The sequence below is a fragment of the Delphinus delphis genome, chromosome 11 (genome assembly GCF_949987515.2).
Source record: "Delphinus delphis chromosome 11, mDelDel1.2, whole genome shotgun sequence".
Classification (NCBI taxonomy): domain Eukaryota; kingdom Metazoa; phylum Chordata; class Mammalia; order Artiodactyla; family Delphinidae; genus Delphinus; species Delphinus delphis.
In genome coordinates this window covers 102,210,890-102,229,486 of record NC_082693.1, presented here as the reverse complement: position 1 = coordinate 102,229,486, position 18,597 = coordinate 102,210,890, and the positions used below count along the sequence as shown (strand labels likewise).

The 18,597-nt window shown below is 50.2% G+C and overlaps 1 protein-coding gene and 1 pseudogene across 1 annotated transcript; one reads left to right on the top strand and one right to left on the bottom strand.

The window, feature by feature from the left end:
* The first annotated feature begins 9 nt into the window (after nucleotides 1-9).
* Nucleotides 10-3,698, top strand: LOC132434362 (glucose 1,6-bisphosphate synthase-like; annotated as a pseudogene).
* Nucleotides 3,699-8,050: 4,352 nt separating this feature from the next.
* On the bottom strand, nucleotides 8,051-13,921 carry ACR (acrosin). Its single transcript, XM_060026012.1, has 5 exons — nucleotides 13,851-13,921; nucleotides 12,615-12,821; nucleotides 12,128-12,411; nucleotides 9,105-9,250; nucleotides 8,051-8,578 (listed from the first exon to the last, which is right to left on the bottom strand). Exons 1-5 carry the CDS (start codon nucleotides 13,916-13,918, stop codon nucleotides 8,051-8,053), a joined length of 1,233 nt encoding a protein of 410 aa, XP_059881995.1. The 5' UTR covers nucleotides 13,919-13,921.
* Between the last annotated feature and the right edge of the window lie 4,676 nt (nucleotides 13,922-18,597).

Genomic DNA, 18,597 nt, shown 5'->3' with positions numbered 1-18,597 from the left:
CTTTCCAATATGGGTGACTTGTATTTCCTTTTCTTGCCTAACTCCTCTGACTGGAATTTCCAGTACTATGTTGAATTAAATAGTAAAAGCAGCCATCCTTGTTTTGTTCCTGATCTTAGGGGGAACTTTTTCAGTTTTTCACCACTGAATGTGATGTTAGCTATGGATTTTTCATATGGCCTTTATCATGTTGTAGAAGTTCCCTTCTATTCCTGATTTTCCGAGTGCTTTCATTATAAAAGGCTGCTGGATTTTGTCTAATGCTCTTCCTGCATTAGTTGAGATGACTGTGTGGTCTTTCCACCTCACTTCTATCAATGTAATGAATTACATTGATTGATTTTTTATATTGAGCCACCCTTTGCAAACCAGTAAACGATGCCAAAACAAAAGAGCAATTTGAAAATCTGTTACTGAATGGGACAAACAAGGAGGTTCTTTGTTGCTGGATGACTTTTGGAGCTGCAGGACTTGGTTCTGCTCTGGTGGCAGGGTTTTGCTATATTAATGACCTTACAGTAATCCAATCAACACAGAAGATGCACAAATACCTTGAGAGATGTTGAGAAACTGTGTCTTGGGTATGACAGCTGGGGTCAAGTAACTAACAGCTGCAGCATCCAAAGGCTTCCTAAACTCACCATTTCAGTCTTGCTGGCTAAAGATGTTTCTGTGTACCTTTTTCCGAAATAAGTTCCTACATCATATGCAGTCCAGGAGCTCAAAGCAGTTGGAGGTGTGGTGATTACTGCCTCTCACAACTGCAAGGAAGAGAACAGACAAAGGGTCTATTGGGAAACTGGTGTTTAGATCACATCTCCTCATGATGAAGAAAGTCCAAAATGCATAGAGGACTGTGTGGAACCCTGGAATGCTTCCTGGAATAATGATTTAGTGAATGCCAGCCTACTGGAGAGAGACTCTCTGCAGGACATTACAGGAGACACATGGAAGATCTGAAAAAGACTGATTTTCACAGGGAATCAAACTCAAAGACCACCTTGAAATTTGTACATATATCTTTTCATGGGGTCGGACATGACTATGTGCAGTTGACTCTGCACGTGTTTGGTTTTAAGCCTCCAATTCCATTACCAGAACAAAAAGATCCTGATCCAGACTTTTATACCATTAAATGCCCAAATATGAAGGAGAGTCTGTGCTGGAAATTTCCCAGAGACTGGCAGAGAAAGAGAACGCTCAGATAGTGCTACCTACAGGTCCCAGTGCAGACCAGCTGGCTGTGGCAGAACTCCAGGAGGATGGTCAATGGAAAGTTTTCACGGGGAATGAGTTGGCAACTTTGTTTAGTGGGGGGGGGGGCGGGGGGGTGGATATTTGATTGCCGGAAAAATAAATCAAGAAATTCTGATGTGAATAATGTTTATATGTTAGCCTCAGCAGTCTCTTCCAAAATTTTGTATCCAGTTGCACTTAAAGAAGGATTTTAGGGACTTCCCTCATGGTGCAGTGGTTAAGAATCTGCCTGCCAATGCAGGGGACACAGGTTTGAGCCCTCCTCCAGGAAGATCCCACATGCCATGGAGCAACTAAGCCCGTGTGCCTCAACTACTGACCCTGTGCTCTAGAGCCTACAAGCCACAACTACTGAGCCCACGTACCACAACTACTGAAGCTCACATGCCTAGACCCCGTGTTCTACAATAAGAGAAGCCACCAAAATGAGAAGCCCTCACACCACAACAAAGAGTAACCCCTGCTTGCCACAACTAGAGAAAGCCCGTGTGCAGCAACGAAGACCCAACAGCAGCCGAAAATAAAATACATAAATAGATTATTTTTTTAAAAAAAGAAGGATTTTTATTTTGAAGAAATATTACCAGACTTTAAATGGCTAGGAAGTAGGATAAAAGACCTGGAAAATGGGAAAGAAGTCATTATTGCATTTAAAAAGTCCATTGCTTTTCTGCGTGGAACTTCAATTTTGAATAAAGATGGGGTGAGTACAGCCATCGTTGTGGCTGAGGTGTTATCTTAACTGGAAACCATAAGCATAACACTGAGCCAGTAACCGATTAAGGGTTGTGAAAAATATGATTATCATATTTCAAAAACTTCATATTTCTTGTGTTTTGATCTGACTACCAACAAATGCATATTTGAAAGTCTTCACAATTTTGATTCTCTGAAAGAATATCCATCATATTGCATACATGGGACATTACCTGTGAATATGACAGCAGCCAGCCTAATAAGAAGTAAATGCTGGACTTCCCTGGTGGTGCAGTGGTTAAGAATCCCCCTGCCAATGCAGCGGACACGGGTTCAAGCCCTGGTCCAGGAAGATTCCACATGCCACTGAGCAACTAAGCCCGTGCGCCGCAACTACTGAGCATGAGCTCTAGAGCCCGTGAACCACAACTACTGAGCCCACGTGACACAACTACTGAAGCTTGCACACCTAGAGCCCGTGCATCACAACAAGAGAAACCACTGCAATGAGGAGCCCGCGCACCACAACGAAGGGTAGCCCCCCACCCCCGCTCGCCACAACTAGAGAAAGCCCGCATACAGCAACAAAGACCCAGTGCAGCCAAAGATAAATAAATAAATTTATAAAAAAGAAAGAAATCAATGCTGCCTGTGAATAAAAATAACCAAATGATTACATTTGTTAACAAACTCAGGTTCAGCTGTTCACCGCTCAAAAGCCAATAATCGAGAGGCAAGTGTCAGTAGACAGGAAAGATGTTTTAATCAGAAAAGCCGGCAATCTGGGGAGAAGGCAGACTCACATCCCCAGACCAAATCCAAAGATTCTACTCAGCCATGACAGTTTTTAAAGGGAAAAGCGAGAGGGGGGAGAATCTCAGTGAATCATCGAGGCAGGAGGCTGTGTTCCGCATCCTTCCCTATTGCGTGCAGGCTGGCTGACTCTCCCTTCTGACGCCCGTCTTGCCCGTGTGATCTGCCTGCAGGGTGGCTAAGGGGGTTGTTGGGGATAGAGAGCTGGTCATTCTTTACTTAATTCTTTATTCTTAGTTCTTTTTATCTAGGAAAAGAATAAACAGGTTAATTAGGTTATTTCAAGTTTAGAGGGGAACAGAAATGGGCAAAAGAGCTACTTTCACACTTGCTTTTCAAAATGCTGTTTTGCTATTCTTCAGACAAGCAAGACAAAACCAAAGATAAAGTATTATGCAGAGAAGCGCACATCATCCAACCAGAGTGTCGCTGCCTTACTGAAAGAAGAATTGAAGAAATTCATTGAGGCCCTTCAATTAATTAATCAGTTAATCAATAGCTGATCTAAGGAAGGAATGGAAAATTTTACTTGAGCCAATTTGAGTATTATTACCCAGGAGACAGTCTTTCAGGAAGCCCTGAGGACTGTTGGGCCCATTTTTGGTCAAAGAACAGTTATATACATTTTTGAGACAAAGTGTTATATATCAAATGACATATTGATAGTTTACACAATCCAGATCTGCGTGTACAGAGGCAGTAGTGGGTCGTCTTTGCTCCTTACAAGATTAGGAAGGAAGGTTCTCACCTAAGGAGGTCTGGTTAATGCAGATGCACAGAACACACTAAAGGGTCTGAAGAGGCCCAGACCGGGAGAGAGAAATTTTACGTTTAATTGTTTCTTGTCTTGCCACAAAATGTGAATTTTGTTTCATCACTCGATTAAAAATTTTGAGCCCAGTAAAAATGGGCTGACCTGGCACTCTGTTTAGGTGTACACCCGTCTGTCGTTGCTTTCGCTGGCACTTGGGACAGAAAAACCAAGCTGCGCCTGGACCTCGTGTTAGCGTTCTTTATCTCATCCGGCTGAGTGTCTTTTTTCCTTTTATTTTCTTCTGGCTTGGTCAAGTAACTAAACAAGCTGTATAAATTTGAAATGAAATGGTCTGGAGGGAAATTATTCAAACTTTTCATAATCTTGAACAAAACTCATTACATTAGAAGTATCATAGCAACACATTGTTCTTCCTTTAACAAAAACATAACCAAAGTGAGTTTACTAATTAAAGTGTGATTAAGCTTAGTTCCAGTGTCTTGTAATTGTGTATAGCACATTTTATTTATTTATTTGGCTGCGTCGGGTCTTAGTTGCCGCACATGGGATCTTCGTTGCTGGGTGTAAGATCTTCGTTGCTGCACACAGTACCTTTTTAGTTGCGGCATGCAGTCTCTTTTAGTTGCGGCATGCGGGATCTAGTTCCCTGACCAGGGATCAAACCCAGGCCCCTGCACTAGGAGCGTGGAGTCTTAACAAGTGGACCACCAGGGAAGTCCCTATAGCACATTTTTAAAAGAAGCATGTGTTATGTATTTAATTGTAGAGTTAGTTAAGGAAGTTAATCCATTAAATTGGCAAGAAAATGGCACTGTTCCCAGATCACTGTGGAAACGTGTTATTGTTACATCATAGGTATTTATTTACAAATTAGAATATCTGAAGCAGGGCATTTCGCGCTTCCATATGTGGCTTCAGCGCCTCTGTTGATACTCTTGGTGCAGGATACATTTATTGTATATTTTAAAAATCCCGATGTTTACTGAACATAAAACAATAGGGGACACTCCTGGTGGCTTTGTTCTTGTCGCGTTTCTTGGAAACTTCTCAGGGTCTGGTGTGAACTGAAATGATGTTCCTGCATTGCATGTGATTTAATCAGTTCGTTTTTAGGCAGCTAGAGAAAAATCTTTTGAACTATTTAGGTGCTTCACCTCTATGTTAAATGGATTTGCTGATTTAAGTAAATAAAAAAATCAGAGCTGAGAAAGGAGCTGGAATTTATTTAGAAGTTTAACTTTTGAATTATATTTTTGTAAGTAGATTTATGCTAATGTTACTAAGAAATAAAACAAACAGATTTTAGGTGTTATGGAACACTAAAACTCCAGTTTATTGTAACATTTTTCTGACCTGAACAAAATTTCTGATCATATAAGAACCATTTATCATTTTTAATGTGGAAAAAAATTTATGGAAGGTCATTTTTGGTTGATTCTGCAGTCTTCTGAAAAAAGACTTAATAGAGAAGTGCTGTTTAATCTTAAAGTATATTCTGTTCTACATAGTTCACAGAATACTTAAACACACGTGGTATAGTTTAAGAGGTAACAATCATAAGGCCTTGAATGTAATCATACTAAACAAATTACCTATAGGAGATAGCAGTGGTATAAGAGAATTTATTTCCTAACATAATAATAATATAAAGTTTGTACTGATTAGAATGTTCAGTAAATCATGGTTTGGTTTGTTGCAGCTGTCAGCTAACATTTGGTTGAACGCACATAATTTTCAAATTATTATATTGCCACTATTGTTAATTTTTTCCTTCTTTACTTTCTCATAGCTGTGTCTTGTATGATTTAGGTAATAGACAGCTAGCCAAACGTGAAGCACCACTTTTCTGAATGAGTTTGTTTTCAAAGGTTTTGCACTGAAGAAGAAATATGTAGAATTTTTTATTTGCTTTTAAGAATGTAGATTGTCATTTAGGAAATGGCCTCTATTTTACAAAGTGGTATAATACTGTACATGTGAAAAATATGTATATTTGGCTTGATATCCGTGTTTCAGTGACTGAAGAACAAAGCGGAGCTGAAATGATACAACAGCCCGTTCATCATCACTAAGCCACGTCTTGATGGTTACTCTCTATGAGGAGCATAGTTTTATTTGAGTGCTTTAATATAACGCAAGATTTAAGTCATCTTAATCAAGGTGAAAAGTTAGAAGCTTGGATTCTTATCTCAAAAATTTTGAAATCCAGGGCTTCCCTGGTGGCGCAGTGGTTGAGAGTCCGCCTGCCGATGCAGGGGACGCGGGTTCGTGCCCCGGTCCGGGAAGATCCCACGTGCCGCGGGGCGGCTGGGCCCGTGAGCCATGGCCGCTGAGCCTGCACGTCCGGAGCCTGTGCTCCGCGACGGGAGAGGCCACAACAGTGAGAGGCCCGCGTACCGCAAAAAAAAAAAAAAAAATTTAAAAATCCAAAATTAAAATGAACAGAAATCTTACAAATTCCCAAAGTATATAGACTGAGGAATCATCTGATTCCAGCCAAGCTCTGGAGTCTGTCCGAGCATGATGTTTAGCATGAGCTTAACATAGTGCTCACCACTTGGCTAACAGGATCAATTCAGTGCCCAGGCCGGCCAGGAGAGACGCAGATGGTAGCCAGCAAGTCCCAGCCTTGGGCTCTGCATTGTTTATCTTTCTCTCCAGGAATAATATCACGGGAATGAATGAATTCTCCTTGATTGCACATATCAAAACTCAATTTTCTAGAGTTTGGGGAAAAAGAAATAATGAGTGGGGCAAGATCAAAGCATATGTTGGAAATTAGCAGTGAAAACAAACAACAGAAAGGTCAGTAAGGCTGCACAGGAAACGCTTCTTGGGAAGGGCAAACCTACTTACCACCCCAAAGTAGGAACAATCTGACTGTGGGCAAGTTGTTGACTTGTGCTTGTCTGTTATTATAGGAGCAGTAATGAGTCAATTGTTTCCCTTTATTAGCAAACACTAAAAAGAGACCTAGTTTTATGAGGTGAGAAAAAGTATCCCTTTCACTAATTCAGTCCCTGCTAGCGTGTTGTGTCTTAGGGGCCTATGGGAACTCGGAAGGTGATACAGCCTACAGATACAGCCTACGCGTCCGAAGCCCTGGATTTTATTTTTTTGAGAATACTTATCATTTGCCTAACGATCCCACAGGGAAAGAGTGAGCATATTCCTCGGATGCCTGGATGCCCTTCGGTATTGGTTCAACGTACTGCTTATCCATTTCTTCCCTGCTCCTCCTGTCCCTGTGGGCAGGGGCTTCTGCTCCAGGATCTGTGAGCCATTTTCAGGGCTAGAGTATCCACAGAGCCATTTTCAGGGCTAGGGACATGAAGGCCGATCAAAGAGTCTTGCTTCTGGGCTTCCCTGGTGGCGCAGTGGTTGAGAGTCCGCCTGCCGATGCAGGGGACACGGGTTCGTGCCCCGGTCTGGGAAGATCCCACGTGCCGCGGAGCGGCTGGGCCCGTGAGCCATGGCCGCTAAGCCTGCACGTCCGGAGCCTGTGCTCCGCAGCGGAGAGGCCACAGCAGTGAGAGGCCCGCGTACCGCAAAAAAAAAAGAGTCTTGCTTCGCTTATAAACAGCTTCATTCATAATTTTTAAAATGAAGATTAAAACATCCATTAGATTGGCAAGGACTGATGAATTTGTTATGAACCAGATGTGGGGAAACGTGCACATTGAGGGGGGAGCTAAAATGGAAGACTGGAAATTCCCTCCTAGGAAGGAAATGTGACACTATAGCTCAAAAATGCCCATACTGCGGAGCGTAGTTAGAGAAGGGGTCCATATGCGCTAATATGGAAATGTCTGTATTTGATAAATGAAAAAAAGGAAGTCAAAGAGTAATATCAACAGTGAAAATATAAGAAGGGGATTAGGTTACCGTCACGTGCATGGGAAGTTTGCAGAAGGTAGACAAGAACCCGCCGCCTAGACTCTGCGGGCTCCCATCAGAGTGTTCCTTGAGCTCAGCCCTGTCTCTCCAGGAAGGAGACCCAAGTGTCAGCTACAGATCGTAGGCCCAGGGCAGCATTTTCCACCTCAAGGAGGAGAGAAGAAGCAAACTAAGGACAGATTCCTCTCGTGGGTCTGTCTCTTCACACCACCAGGAGAGCATGGCCTCCAGCAGACTTGGACGCACACCCTTCATTTCTAGTCAGCTCACCTCACGGGAGCTGAGAGGCCCGTTGATTATATGCAGAGACACTAAGCGCTAAATGATTACCTGGACCACAGCCCCAGGTCACCTTGTTCTAGTTTTTAAAATCAAGATTTAAAAAGAACCACAATTGACATCATTAATACAAGCAGTTCCAACTTGTCGGGCGGTGAACGGAGGAGACAAGGTAGTTGAGATGAGGGATTGAGTTGGGGAGGGCAGAGAGGAAGAAGTCCAGAGAGCATCTCTTTACGTACATATATTTATATTTGTATCTATAATCAGTTATTTCGAGTTTTTTTCCTCAGGAGTGAGGGGTTCAATGGGTCCGTTGAGAAGGGGGTCAGATCAGAAGGAGGCAGGCTGCTCTGGGATGTCTGTGGTCTCCATTTCATAAGTGCACTTTCTGTCAAAAAAGGCCTGCCCCTTCAAGGCCTCTATGAGCTGCTGTAGTCGCTTGGCAAAAGAAAGTGCTTGGGGAGGTTTAGTGGAAGGTGGCGGTGGGGGAGGGGGGGCAGGGGGGGGAGGGGGGGGCGGTGGAGCTGCGGGTTGGGGTCGGGCCACTGCAGTGGGGCTCTGGGAGGGAGGTGGTCGAGGAGGGTGTTTGAAGTACCAAGGTGGGCGAATAGAAGGCTGAGTGGAGGCGGGTTTAGTGGGGGGGGCTGGAGTAGAAGGAGGGGGAGGGGTGGGCAACTGAATCATGTGCAAAGCATTAGAACCAATCTTGGAAGCAATCCAGTTCAGATAGGACCAGGTAGACGTGTAGACTCCGGGGCGCTTAGCTCGGGCACAGCCTACCCCCCAGCTTGTGATTCCCACGACCACGTAGCTGTTTTCCACGCTCTCTCTGCACATGAGAGGCCCGCCGCTGTCCCCCTGCCCAGAAGGACACAGAAGTCACTCTCTGCCGGAGCCACTTTCCCTGCCCAGAAGCGTCATAGACTCTGGGAGGCATTTTTGCAGTCGTACGGTTCCCTGCTGCCATAAACACAGGCGGCTGTGGTAAAGTTGAGGTGCACCAACAGCTTCTCTGGGATGAGAAGGGTGTGGATTGTCATGGGTTTCCTCGCGGTGAGGGGGCAGGATGAGCAAATCCATGTGCCTGAGCACGTGGTGTTACGTGCGTACGTGAGCATGTGTGTACAAGGGGATCTGACTGCTTTGCATTGTGGTGAAGAGAGGTAAGCGCCCTCTCTGGAGCAGTGTCTGGATCATATGATCTCTGCGTTAGGGTGGGATACAGTTCTACAAGTGGTGACTGATCCTTTGTAGGGGCAGCTGGTGGGTGTCACCTCCCAAGCTCACTGTGACTGCAGATGCTGGAAGACGGGACCGGGGAAATTTGCTCAGGGATCCAAAAAAGAGGTGTCCGCAAGGGCCTGGGCACCCAAAGGAAAGTTACCTGGCAGGTGTCAATCTTGCCTTCAGGATACCCTGCGCACACATTGGTTGAACGAATGCGCCCATTGTACCAGCTGGTCGAGTTACATAAGTCGAGGTCGATGATGTTCACACGTGCCTCCTGCAGTATAGGTGATATCCTGGGGACTACAGCCAGGCGACTCAGTGGTCAGTGATCACAGAAGACGTGTTCTGGGAAAGCCTTCCTCCCTCCACTAAAACCCCATCGTCCTGAAATGCTCTGTTTAAACCTGAGATCCATGCAAGTCAATGCCCCCGGCCTCTCCTTACCCACTCCTGAAGGGAAGAAAACACACAGCTGGAAGAGCAGAGGAGAGACGGGAGATGGAGGTGGAGGAGAGAGGAAGGAGGTGCACGTGGGCAGACGGCAGGCGGAGGATGGATGGATACAGCTGGAGCGTCGTGTACATTAATGGTAGGTGATGGCTGACAGCGGGCATGTTACCAATTATACTGAGGATGCGCTGAGCACTCACTATGAATCACACAGGCTTCGTCCCATTCACTCCTCACAGCCGCCTCAGGAGTTAGGAACGGTTATTCCCCTTTTCTCCCATCAGGAGATTGGAGCACCACTTGCCAGGGTCACGGCAGGGACCTGGTGCGGCTTGGATTCACACCCAGGTTTTCCTCTCTAGACTCAAGTCCAGACCATGCCTTTCGTTCTGGCTATAGGTCACGCCCCTGCTTTTTATCCTCCACCCGGTTGTGGATGGGACCCACTGGACTTGGTCTGATGAGTCCCTCTCCATGTGCCTCGTATCTGTTTTGAGATGTGGAGAGAGCAGGGCTAGGCAGGGCCTCCACACACAGGCAGACCTGTCAGGGGCACGGGTGGTTGAAATGACCCCTGAGGCCACGTCAGAACTTCCTTTATTGCCTCAGGTGCTCAGCCATGACCAGGGGTTAAGAAAGGCCCAGCCTGTGCTGGGGCCAGAGCAGCCAGCTCCATTGCCTCTGGCTTGGAGCCCAAGAGCCCACGCGCCCGCCCCTCTGCATCACGTGGTCCCACAGACAGGAGGGCTCCACTGGCCCTGCCACAGCAGCACCCACAGCCCAGTGGGCTTGACCATCGTCTGCAGTACAGATGGGAGCTGCCAGGTCAGACCTGTCGGAGGGGCAGACCCGGAGCGCGGCTCTGAAGGCCGAGACTGGAAGGCAGGCGCCCCGTGGAGCGCTGCGGGTGGGGCGGGCACAGGCAGCATTCAGTAGACGGCTGCTGAATGCATGTGTGCGTGGCTTAGGTTACGCTTCCAACCTCCTCAGCCCCCACCTTTCCTTCCCATCCAAGCAGCAATGAGGGTTTTGTACACGCACTGCCCTTCGGGTAGGGGTAACACGGAAATAACAATGGCAAGCCTGGCTTGTTGGCCATTGAGGTGGCCTCTTAAATCTACGGCAGAGCCCACAGTCTTGAAAGCCATGAAATTCACTGTTCAGAGCCAGGTGTCCTGAAACACAGAAGAGTTTTCTCAGTCCCAGCACCTTGGCTTTAAACGTCAAATGCCAAAAAAGCCTGCAGGAGCTAAAAATTCAATGGAAAAAGAGGCCGATTCCCAAAAGTGCTCTTCCAGCCCCAAAGCATCCGAGTTCAAGGAACAGGTAGGTCAAGGAAAAGAAAGGTCGGAAGGAATATCACAGGAGGCTGGGGGTTTCTTTAAGACTTGGCCTTAAAGGTGGGGGATGTGCTTGCAAAAAAAAAAAAGATAGAAATCTCATTAAATTTAAGGTGACTCTAGAACAAAATAGGTCTTGCATGACGTCCAGGGTATAGGTGGGAGCCCACAGTTCTCCTGAGCAAAAGGACAGCAGAGGTGGGGTTGGTGGGCGGGTGGGGGGGGCGGTCACCAGATGGAAATCCTGAGATCAGCCTTCCAGGGACTGCAAGAACCCCCAAAAGAACCCCCGTCGGACGGGTGGGCAGAGCAGGGCAGGCCAGGGGATGAGAAAAGAAGAAAGTGTGTACTTGCTCTAGAGATGATGGCAGAGCCCCGGACACCAACAGCCGGACAGGGGTTGACACCCCAGGCCAGGGAGGAAAGGCTGTGAGTCAGCAAAGGCCAGCGAAAGCACAGGCGGCTGGGAGGAGATGCCCTTCCCCGAGGGACAGCATAGGTGGCAATCCTATCAGAAACTAAGAGCAAACTGTGAGAGAGGAGAAGACGAGTTAAGGGAAGCATCCAAAATTACCGATTTTTGTTACCAAAAAAAGAAAAAAATACTGAGTTTTAAACCCCAAATGATTGAACTGCCTTGAGTTAGGAATCCCAGATTTTCCATTATCAATGAACAAAAGAGATTGAAAGCTAAGTTAATTTCAATCATATCTTCACATCCCTAATGTGACTCACGCACCCACCTACGGAAAGCTGAACGGGCAGCTCACGAGCAGAGGCCTGTCCTACTCCGTCTTGCCCCGCTAGCGGAACCTTGCTGCCCGTTGCTGACCCGCAGAAAGCCACAACCACCGCCAGCCCCTCTCCCGGCCTCCAGAGGACACGCGCAGTAACAGGACACGGCTGGGCAGGATGGGCTGCTGGGCAGCGTGTGGAGGTGGCACTAGGACAGAAGGGCCGGGCTCAGGAGTCGCAGAGCTTGGAGACCACGTGACCTGGCCCTTCCATATACAGATGGGGAAACTGAGGCACTGAGAGAGGGAAGATCAGTCTAAAGCCCTTCTCCAAGTGCTACTTCGGGGCACGTCCCCCACTTCCAGAACTCACCCTGGGGCTCCAGGCACAGCCTTGACCCCATGCTAAAGACGCCAAGGTTCTCCTGGCGCCTGCCATCTGCCTCTCCCCGGGGGGCACACCAGCCACCAGTGAGGGGCCCTGGGCAGGGAACTCTACTCTCTTTCTCTGGCTGTGAAAGGGGACAGTGACTGGACCCGCTCACAGCACCACGCTGGGGACTGGGTGGGGCTAGGGCAGGCGCCCACATATTTCCCCTTCACCTCAAGGACCACCAACGAGGTGACCAGCACTTCTCCCTGCCAGTACTCACCGTTCTCTTCTAAGAATCCCCAGCCAGCCACCCAGCATGTCTGGGGAATTCTGGGTGGGCCTGCCCGAAATTGGGGCAGGCAGCCTGGTCCAATGAAGTACCCACAGGGAACAGGAGGGGTGATCTTCATGAGAGCGATGTCGTTTGCCTCTGAGCCCGGGGAGTATTTCTCGTGAATGATGATTTTCTCAGCGTATCTCTCCTGCAGAGGCGGCTTCACTGGCTTATTGCTTCCCCACACGACTTCCTTTGCTCCGAAAATCAGCCTCCAGTCGGTAACTTTGCTGTGGGCACAGAGGTAAGCCAGGTCACCCTCACTGTGGACTGGCTGGTGACCGTGACCCTTGGAGCACCCCATCCCCAGCGGGTGTGGGTCAACCACACGGGGCCCAAAGCATCAGGTTTCCCCGGCACACAGACCCTTGGAGAACGCCCAGTTCTGAGAAGAGCCTTTCTGAAGACCCCCTCCACGTGTTCCCGCACATACGTTTTGCTCCGGAAGCAGTGAGCAGCAGTGAGCAGCCAGTGGGCGTTGAGCAAGGTGCCCCCGCACACGTGATACCGCCGATTGTCGTGGTACGTGAGGACCTGGAGGCTGACCATCCAGGGCCAGGCCCCGAGCGCTGCGGGCTGCCCACCGATGATACGCATGCCCCCTTGCGGGTTCTGCCTGAACCGTAGCCCGCAGGGGCCACTGAGGAGAGACCATGGGCACAGTTCGAATCAAGAATAGGCCAGCCTGTCCTCTTGCCTCCACAAATGGGGGAGAGGGGCATGGGGCTGGTCACAGTGGGGAAGAGCTGTGGGGTCCTGGGAAAGCAGGGGCAGCTCGAGGGTGTGGGATCCAGGGGGACGGCTGAGCAGTGGTGCTGTGGCGGCTGTGATGGGACAGGAAGCCACGGGCTCCAGGAACTTTTCCAGGGGTGGCATTTCTTGGGTCTTGTGAGTGTGGTCACAGGTGGGGATAGAGGGGCCCATGGGTAGCTAGGACAGACTGTGAGGGCCCTAGAAGTATGGGAGTTCCCTGATCAGAGGGGGAGGCTAAAGGTGGGAACGGAGGGGGGGTAATCTTGTGTGGGAAACTCCGGGAAGAGCCAGCGGGTCCTGGGGCTGCAGGGTTGGGTTGGACAATGGTAGGAGGAGAGCAGCCGCAGGTAGATACAGTGACCCCCAGGGGAGGGGGGCACACTGGGGCGGGAGCGGCCCAGAGTGGGGAAGGTCAGGGCTCTGTGTCTCTGGTGGGAGTTTGGTAGCCATCGGCATTGCGGGGCACCTTGGGGGCTTGGGATTCTACACATGGAGTGGAGGTCCCAGAGGTACCGCCTGACGATACCCTGGGGCCTTTGGGGTCACCCTCAGTGGGGGGAGGGGGGGTGTCCCAGTGTCTGCGGGAGGACAGGAGCTCCTGAGAATCAAGACTCCCGTTCAAGAGGCAGTGAAGTCCGTCACTGGGCGGGGAGGGAGCACAGGCCTGTGTGCTGCAGGGCCCCAGGAGTCAATCTCTGGAGGAAACCATGGACGTCTGGGGCCCTGGGGGCTCTGGGATGAGGATGCTGGGAGCAGGGATGGTCTGGGTTGGGGATGTGGGTAACAGGCGCTGTGAGACCCGGGGGACGGCTGAGGCCCCAGCTTGGCTTCCTCCAGAGCCCTGGACAGAGGGTGTCTGGGTGGGGTCTGTTACTCAGAAGACACCCTCCCCGCCCCTGGTGTCTCTGACACTTACTCACACGTGGTGTTATCTCTAGCGACCACAGACACTGCCAAGACCAGCAGAACGGCAGTTGGCAGCATCTCTACCAAACTCCTGCCCCAGCCTGGCCTGGAAGCCCAGTGACCTCACAAAGCTCCATGGCCTTCTGACCAATCAGCAGAGCGACCTCCCACCGCCCACCCTCCAAGCAGTCAGGCCAGGCAGGAGGAGCCCTTTAGCTCAACCGGTTCATGCTGAAGTGACTTCCCAACTTCCTGCACAGGTTTCCCCCGCCCCAGGGTGACGCGGGTTCACATGCAGCCCCCTCCCTCTGTCCCAAGGCCAGGATCTTCAGTCCCAGTTATCTTCCAAGGTCCCACACCATCTGAGGTTCCACCTTTGTGCAGGTTCAGGGTCTGACCCTCATGCAAGCTGTAGCCACAGTCCCATTCCAACTCACAGGCTGAGGGGCAGCTCAGCCACTCTGCGACAAGATGGTGCAAAATGTCAGCGGTTCGAGAGAGGCTCCACGTGTTGACAGACCCTTAACACTGCGGGGGGAAACTGTCTTTCCCTCTTCCAAGTGTGCGCTGTCAGCACACTTTCTGAAGACCATTTTGAACTCACCCAGCTTAAGACTACAAAGCCCACCTTTCCCTCCACAGGGTCTCGGTATCTTCTACCTGAGTGTCTCCAGGTCTCCTCCCTGGGGCCATGGGCAGCAGGGTGTTGTCTCCTATACCTGAGTGTCAGGAATTCTCAGCACAGTTACCTGAATGTCATGAAGTAAAGTTTCTGCTGATTGTCAGGAGACAGCATCTCACCTCCAGAGTAGGAGAATGCTCACCTCACCTACCTGGATGTTAAAAAGTTTACCTCCCCTGTAAGAGTGTGGGGAGGTCGCATCTCTACCTACTAGAGGAGCAGTCTTAGCTCCTGTACCTGAGTATAAGGTCTCAGCTGGCCTATCCGAATGTCAAGGAGTTGCACTCCACCTATATGAGTGTCACGAGGCCCCACCTCTCCCACCCGACTGTCAGGACACCTCATGTCCTCTTTCCAGGTGTGAAGAGTTTTCAGATTGTCAGCCGATCTCGATTCCTTCACCCGAGCATCTTCTCTGACGAAATGTCCTACTTTCTCATTTCATGTAACCTTCAGGAGGTCCCATGCCCCTCAACTGAACATCCAGCAGGTGGCATATATCTTACCTGAGTATCAGGGAGCTGCCATCTCCTCTCCCTGACTGTGACGATGTCTCTTTTCTTCCATCTCGGGGCCAAAGGCCTCAACTCCACCACCTGAGTGTCACTTTGTCCCATCTTCTCTGCCTGAGAACCGAAAGGTCTCACATCCTCTATCTGAGTGTCAAGAGGTTGCATCTCACCTATATGAGTACTCTGAGGCTTCAACTGCCACACTGGAGTGTCAGGGATTCTCACATCCCCACTTGACTGCCAGGATGTCTCCCAGCCCCTGCTTGAGGAGACCGTCGTCTCCCTTCTGGAATGTCGTGAGCTTACATCTTCTCTACCTGAGCACCACAAGGTCTCCTCTCCTCTACATAAGTGTCCAAAGCTCTCCCTTCAACCCCCTGACTGTCTGAAGTCTTTCTCTCCCCTTCCTGGGTGTCTGGAGGTCTCACCTCCCCTACCTGAGGGTCATGAAATCTCTATCTCCCATGTGAGCACAAGGAGGTCTTACAGGCCCTGAGTGTCGGGAGGTCTCATCTCTTCTGCTCTGTGTCTGGAGGTCCTGCCTCTTCTCTCTAAGTGACCGAGGGGTTTCCTGTCCCTTACTTTAGTACAAGCACGTCTCATCTTCCTTATTTGAGTGTCATGAGGCTTCGTTGTCCCCGGGTATCAGGCTTTTCCATCTATTCTACCTAATTGTCGGGGCACCTCACTTCCTCTCCAATGTCCAGAGACATCCTCTCACACACCTTGTTGTCAGGAAGTTATTTTCTCCACATGACTGGCCCCAAATATACTCTCCCCGCAGGTCAGAAGGTCTTGTTCTCTCCTATTACAAAGATGAGTTTGAGATTCATTATTTCCCTTCCTGCCAAGCGGGAGGTTTTATTTCCCTTATATAAATGCAATCAGGTCTCAAAGATATCAACTATTGGAGTGTCACGAGATTTTCCTCTCTGCTACTGCATGTCGGGAGGTCTCCCTCTCCGCTCCCTGAGCGTAAGGAGGATTCATCTCCCCTCCATCCGTTTCAGGGCTCTTAGATACTTTATCTGTTAGGATCTCTTACTTCCCATACCTGAGTGTCACAGGACTTGTTTCTTCTACTTGACTTTCAGGAGGACTCTTCTGCCTTACATAAGTGTTCAAGGTCTCTCTCTCTCTCTCTCTCTCTCTCTCTCTCTCCTCTCTCTCATCTCAGGTGGTCTCACCTCTTCTATCTGAAGATTTCGAGGTCCTATTTCACCAACCTGAGGCCTTGCTTATTTTAACTCAGTGTCAGACTGTGCCTGATAAGGTAACCAAAAAAGGCTTTGGAAATATAGTTCAAGAAATGGCAATAGGAACTCTATAAGTGATATTAAAGGTTTGCTTGTTAAAGAAAAGGTTATTCAGGTGTTTTTACAGGATTTTGATGGGCATAAAATTGATCCAGTATTTAGATCCATGAGAGTCATTTAACAGAATGATGTAACCATTTATTTTAAATGTTAATATGTACAATTTTCTGGAAATCATAACTTTTGCAAGTTTTCCAAAATATAGGATGAAAATGTAACATATAAACTTCAAAATGAAAAGTGGTACCCAGTTTTTCAAAACATTTAGGGGTTATGCAGTAACAAAGATTGAAGACCCAATGTCTAGATCCCAGAAGACAATTATTGTTTGACTCTTCAGAGTAGCGCCCACTTCTGAGTCTTGGAGGGGTTAGAGCACCTGCTCCCGGCCACAGTCATGGGTTGAGCGATAGGCACACGGACCAGCAGAGGCTTAATTTTGTCGTTAAACCTAATGGAAGAGTGACTGCGTTGGCCTTCTCCACGCTGTTCCCAAGAGCAAAGGAGGGAGGTGGGAAGGTACAGGACAGTTAGGATTCCGGGCCCAGAGGATGGGGTCTCAATGGCTACTGGGGGCTGGGCTCAGGCCAAGGTGGGGCTCCCGTACCCCTCCCCGCGAGGTTCCTTCTCCCCAGTCTCCAGTCCCACTCCCTCCCCACCCCGACGTGGCCCTCTAGCTGACCCCAGCCCTCCGCCCTGCCCCTGTGCACTCTGCACCCCACTCACCTGAACAGTCCAACTCCCACCCCGTCTTCCTCACACTGACCCTTAACCTCTGCCGGCTCCCACCGGCCCCTCCCTCACTTCTCCCATCCTCTGTTGTTCTCCAGCACGGCCCCCGGCAGAGAAGAAACCTCATCGTCCAGCCAGCCTTAGTGCCCCCAGGACCTTGGGGGCGGCTGGTGGTAAGGGAGGGTTGGAGCCACAGCCTCTGCTCCGGGTTCCAGAGAGAGCACTGGTGAGTTGCTTGGGGCCCCTGAGAGGATAAAGCTGGAACATTCTGAGGTCGTGACGAGGCAGAGGCGGGGCAGGGAGTTCATAGTCCAGAGTGAGAAAGTGGTCACAGGCGTTTGGAGGCTTCAGCTCACTCAGCCCTGTGTCCCTCTGCCATCTCTCCACCTGCCGCTGCAGGCTTCTCTGGTATAGATCTGGAAGGTTCTGACCCATTTTCTGAGGCACTGGGGTGGCTTCCGACCCGTGGGGACATCGGTCTCCCCAGACCCCCGGGGGCCGGGACGGCAACGCCATTCCCAGGGAAGGCGGCTCCCACTGCCGAGCTCTTCCTCTCCTCCACTGGAAAGCTGGACTCGCCCCAAGTCCCGGGCCCAGTTCCGGGGAGGCCCAGGGTTCCACACGCAGCTCAGAGGAGCTCAGCGCCCCAGCTGCCACGGCGCTCAGGCCCAGAGCGAGTCGGGGCCCCACCTCTGCCCCGCACACCCGGGCCCTCCCAGGCCCCCACTCCTCGACTCCCTTCTTGGCCTCTTCTGTAGGATGACCACTGTTTCTAACTTGAAAACGAAGCCAAAATTGGAAAGTGTTGAAAATTTGAAACTGGGGGGCTTTCTAGACAGACGATGAGCCTCTCTCAAGGTCCCACTGCCAAGCAGTCGCCGTCGCAGCCTCACTGGGGCCTTCACCTTCCTTTGCAGGCCGTCCAGACCTTCACCTGCTCCTCAGAGCTTCTCTGCCTTCCCCCCACCTCCGGGTAAAGACTCCTGAGTCCACCCCCCTTCTGCCCACAAGGCTTCACCCATCCACCGTTCTTACTCTCCCTGGGATCCTCACGCTTCCCTGGAGGCGTCGCCCAGGCCCCATCCTGAATCGAGGTCTACATTTGTCGTGTGTCACATTCACATTCCACCTTGACCCAGCGTGGCCAGGCTGTGCACCCACTGCCCCTCCTAAAACCCCACCGGGCGACTGGTGCCCAACGGGTCTGATAGCCCACCTCTGCGGCTTCTGGCCCTCTCTCAGACCTGGGCCCCGCAGTCTCCGCCCTTCCACGGCTCCCTCTGGGTCTCCTTGGCCGTCTCGCCTCACTGTTCCTCCTCCTTTCACTCTTAGAGGTGCCTCTGCCCTTCCCGCGAGCTACCAGCCCCCACCAGGTGCCACACAGCACTTGCCCCATCAGTGGCTGGTGGCAGCTGGCTCAGAGGGGAGAAGGCCTGAACGTGGGCAGAAGCCTTGGGGGCTGGAAAGCACGGGTAGACAGAAGAGGGTTCAAAGACAGGAGCAGCAGAATTTAGG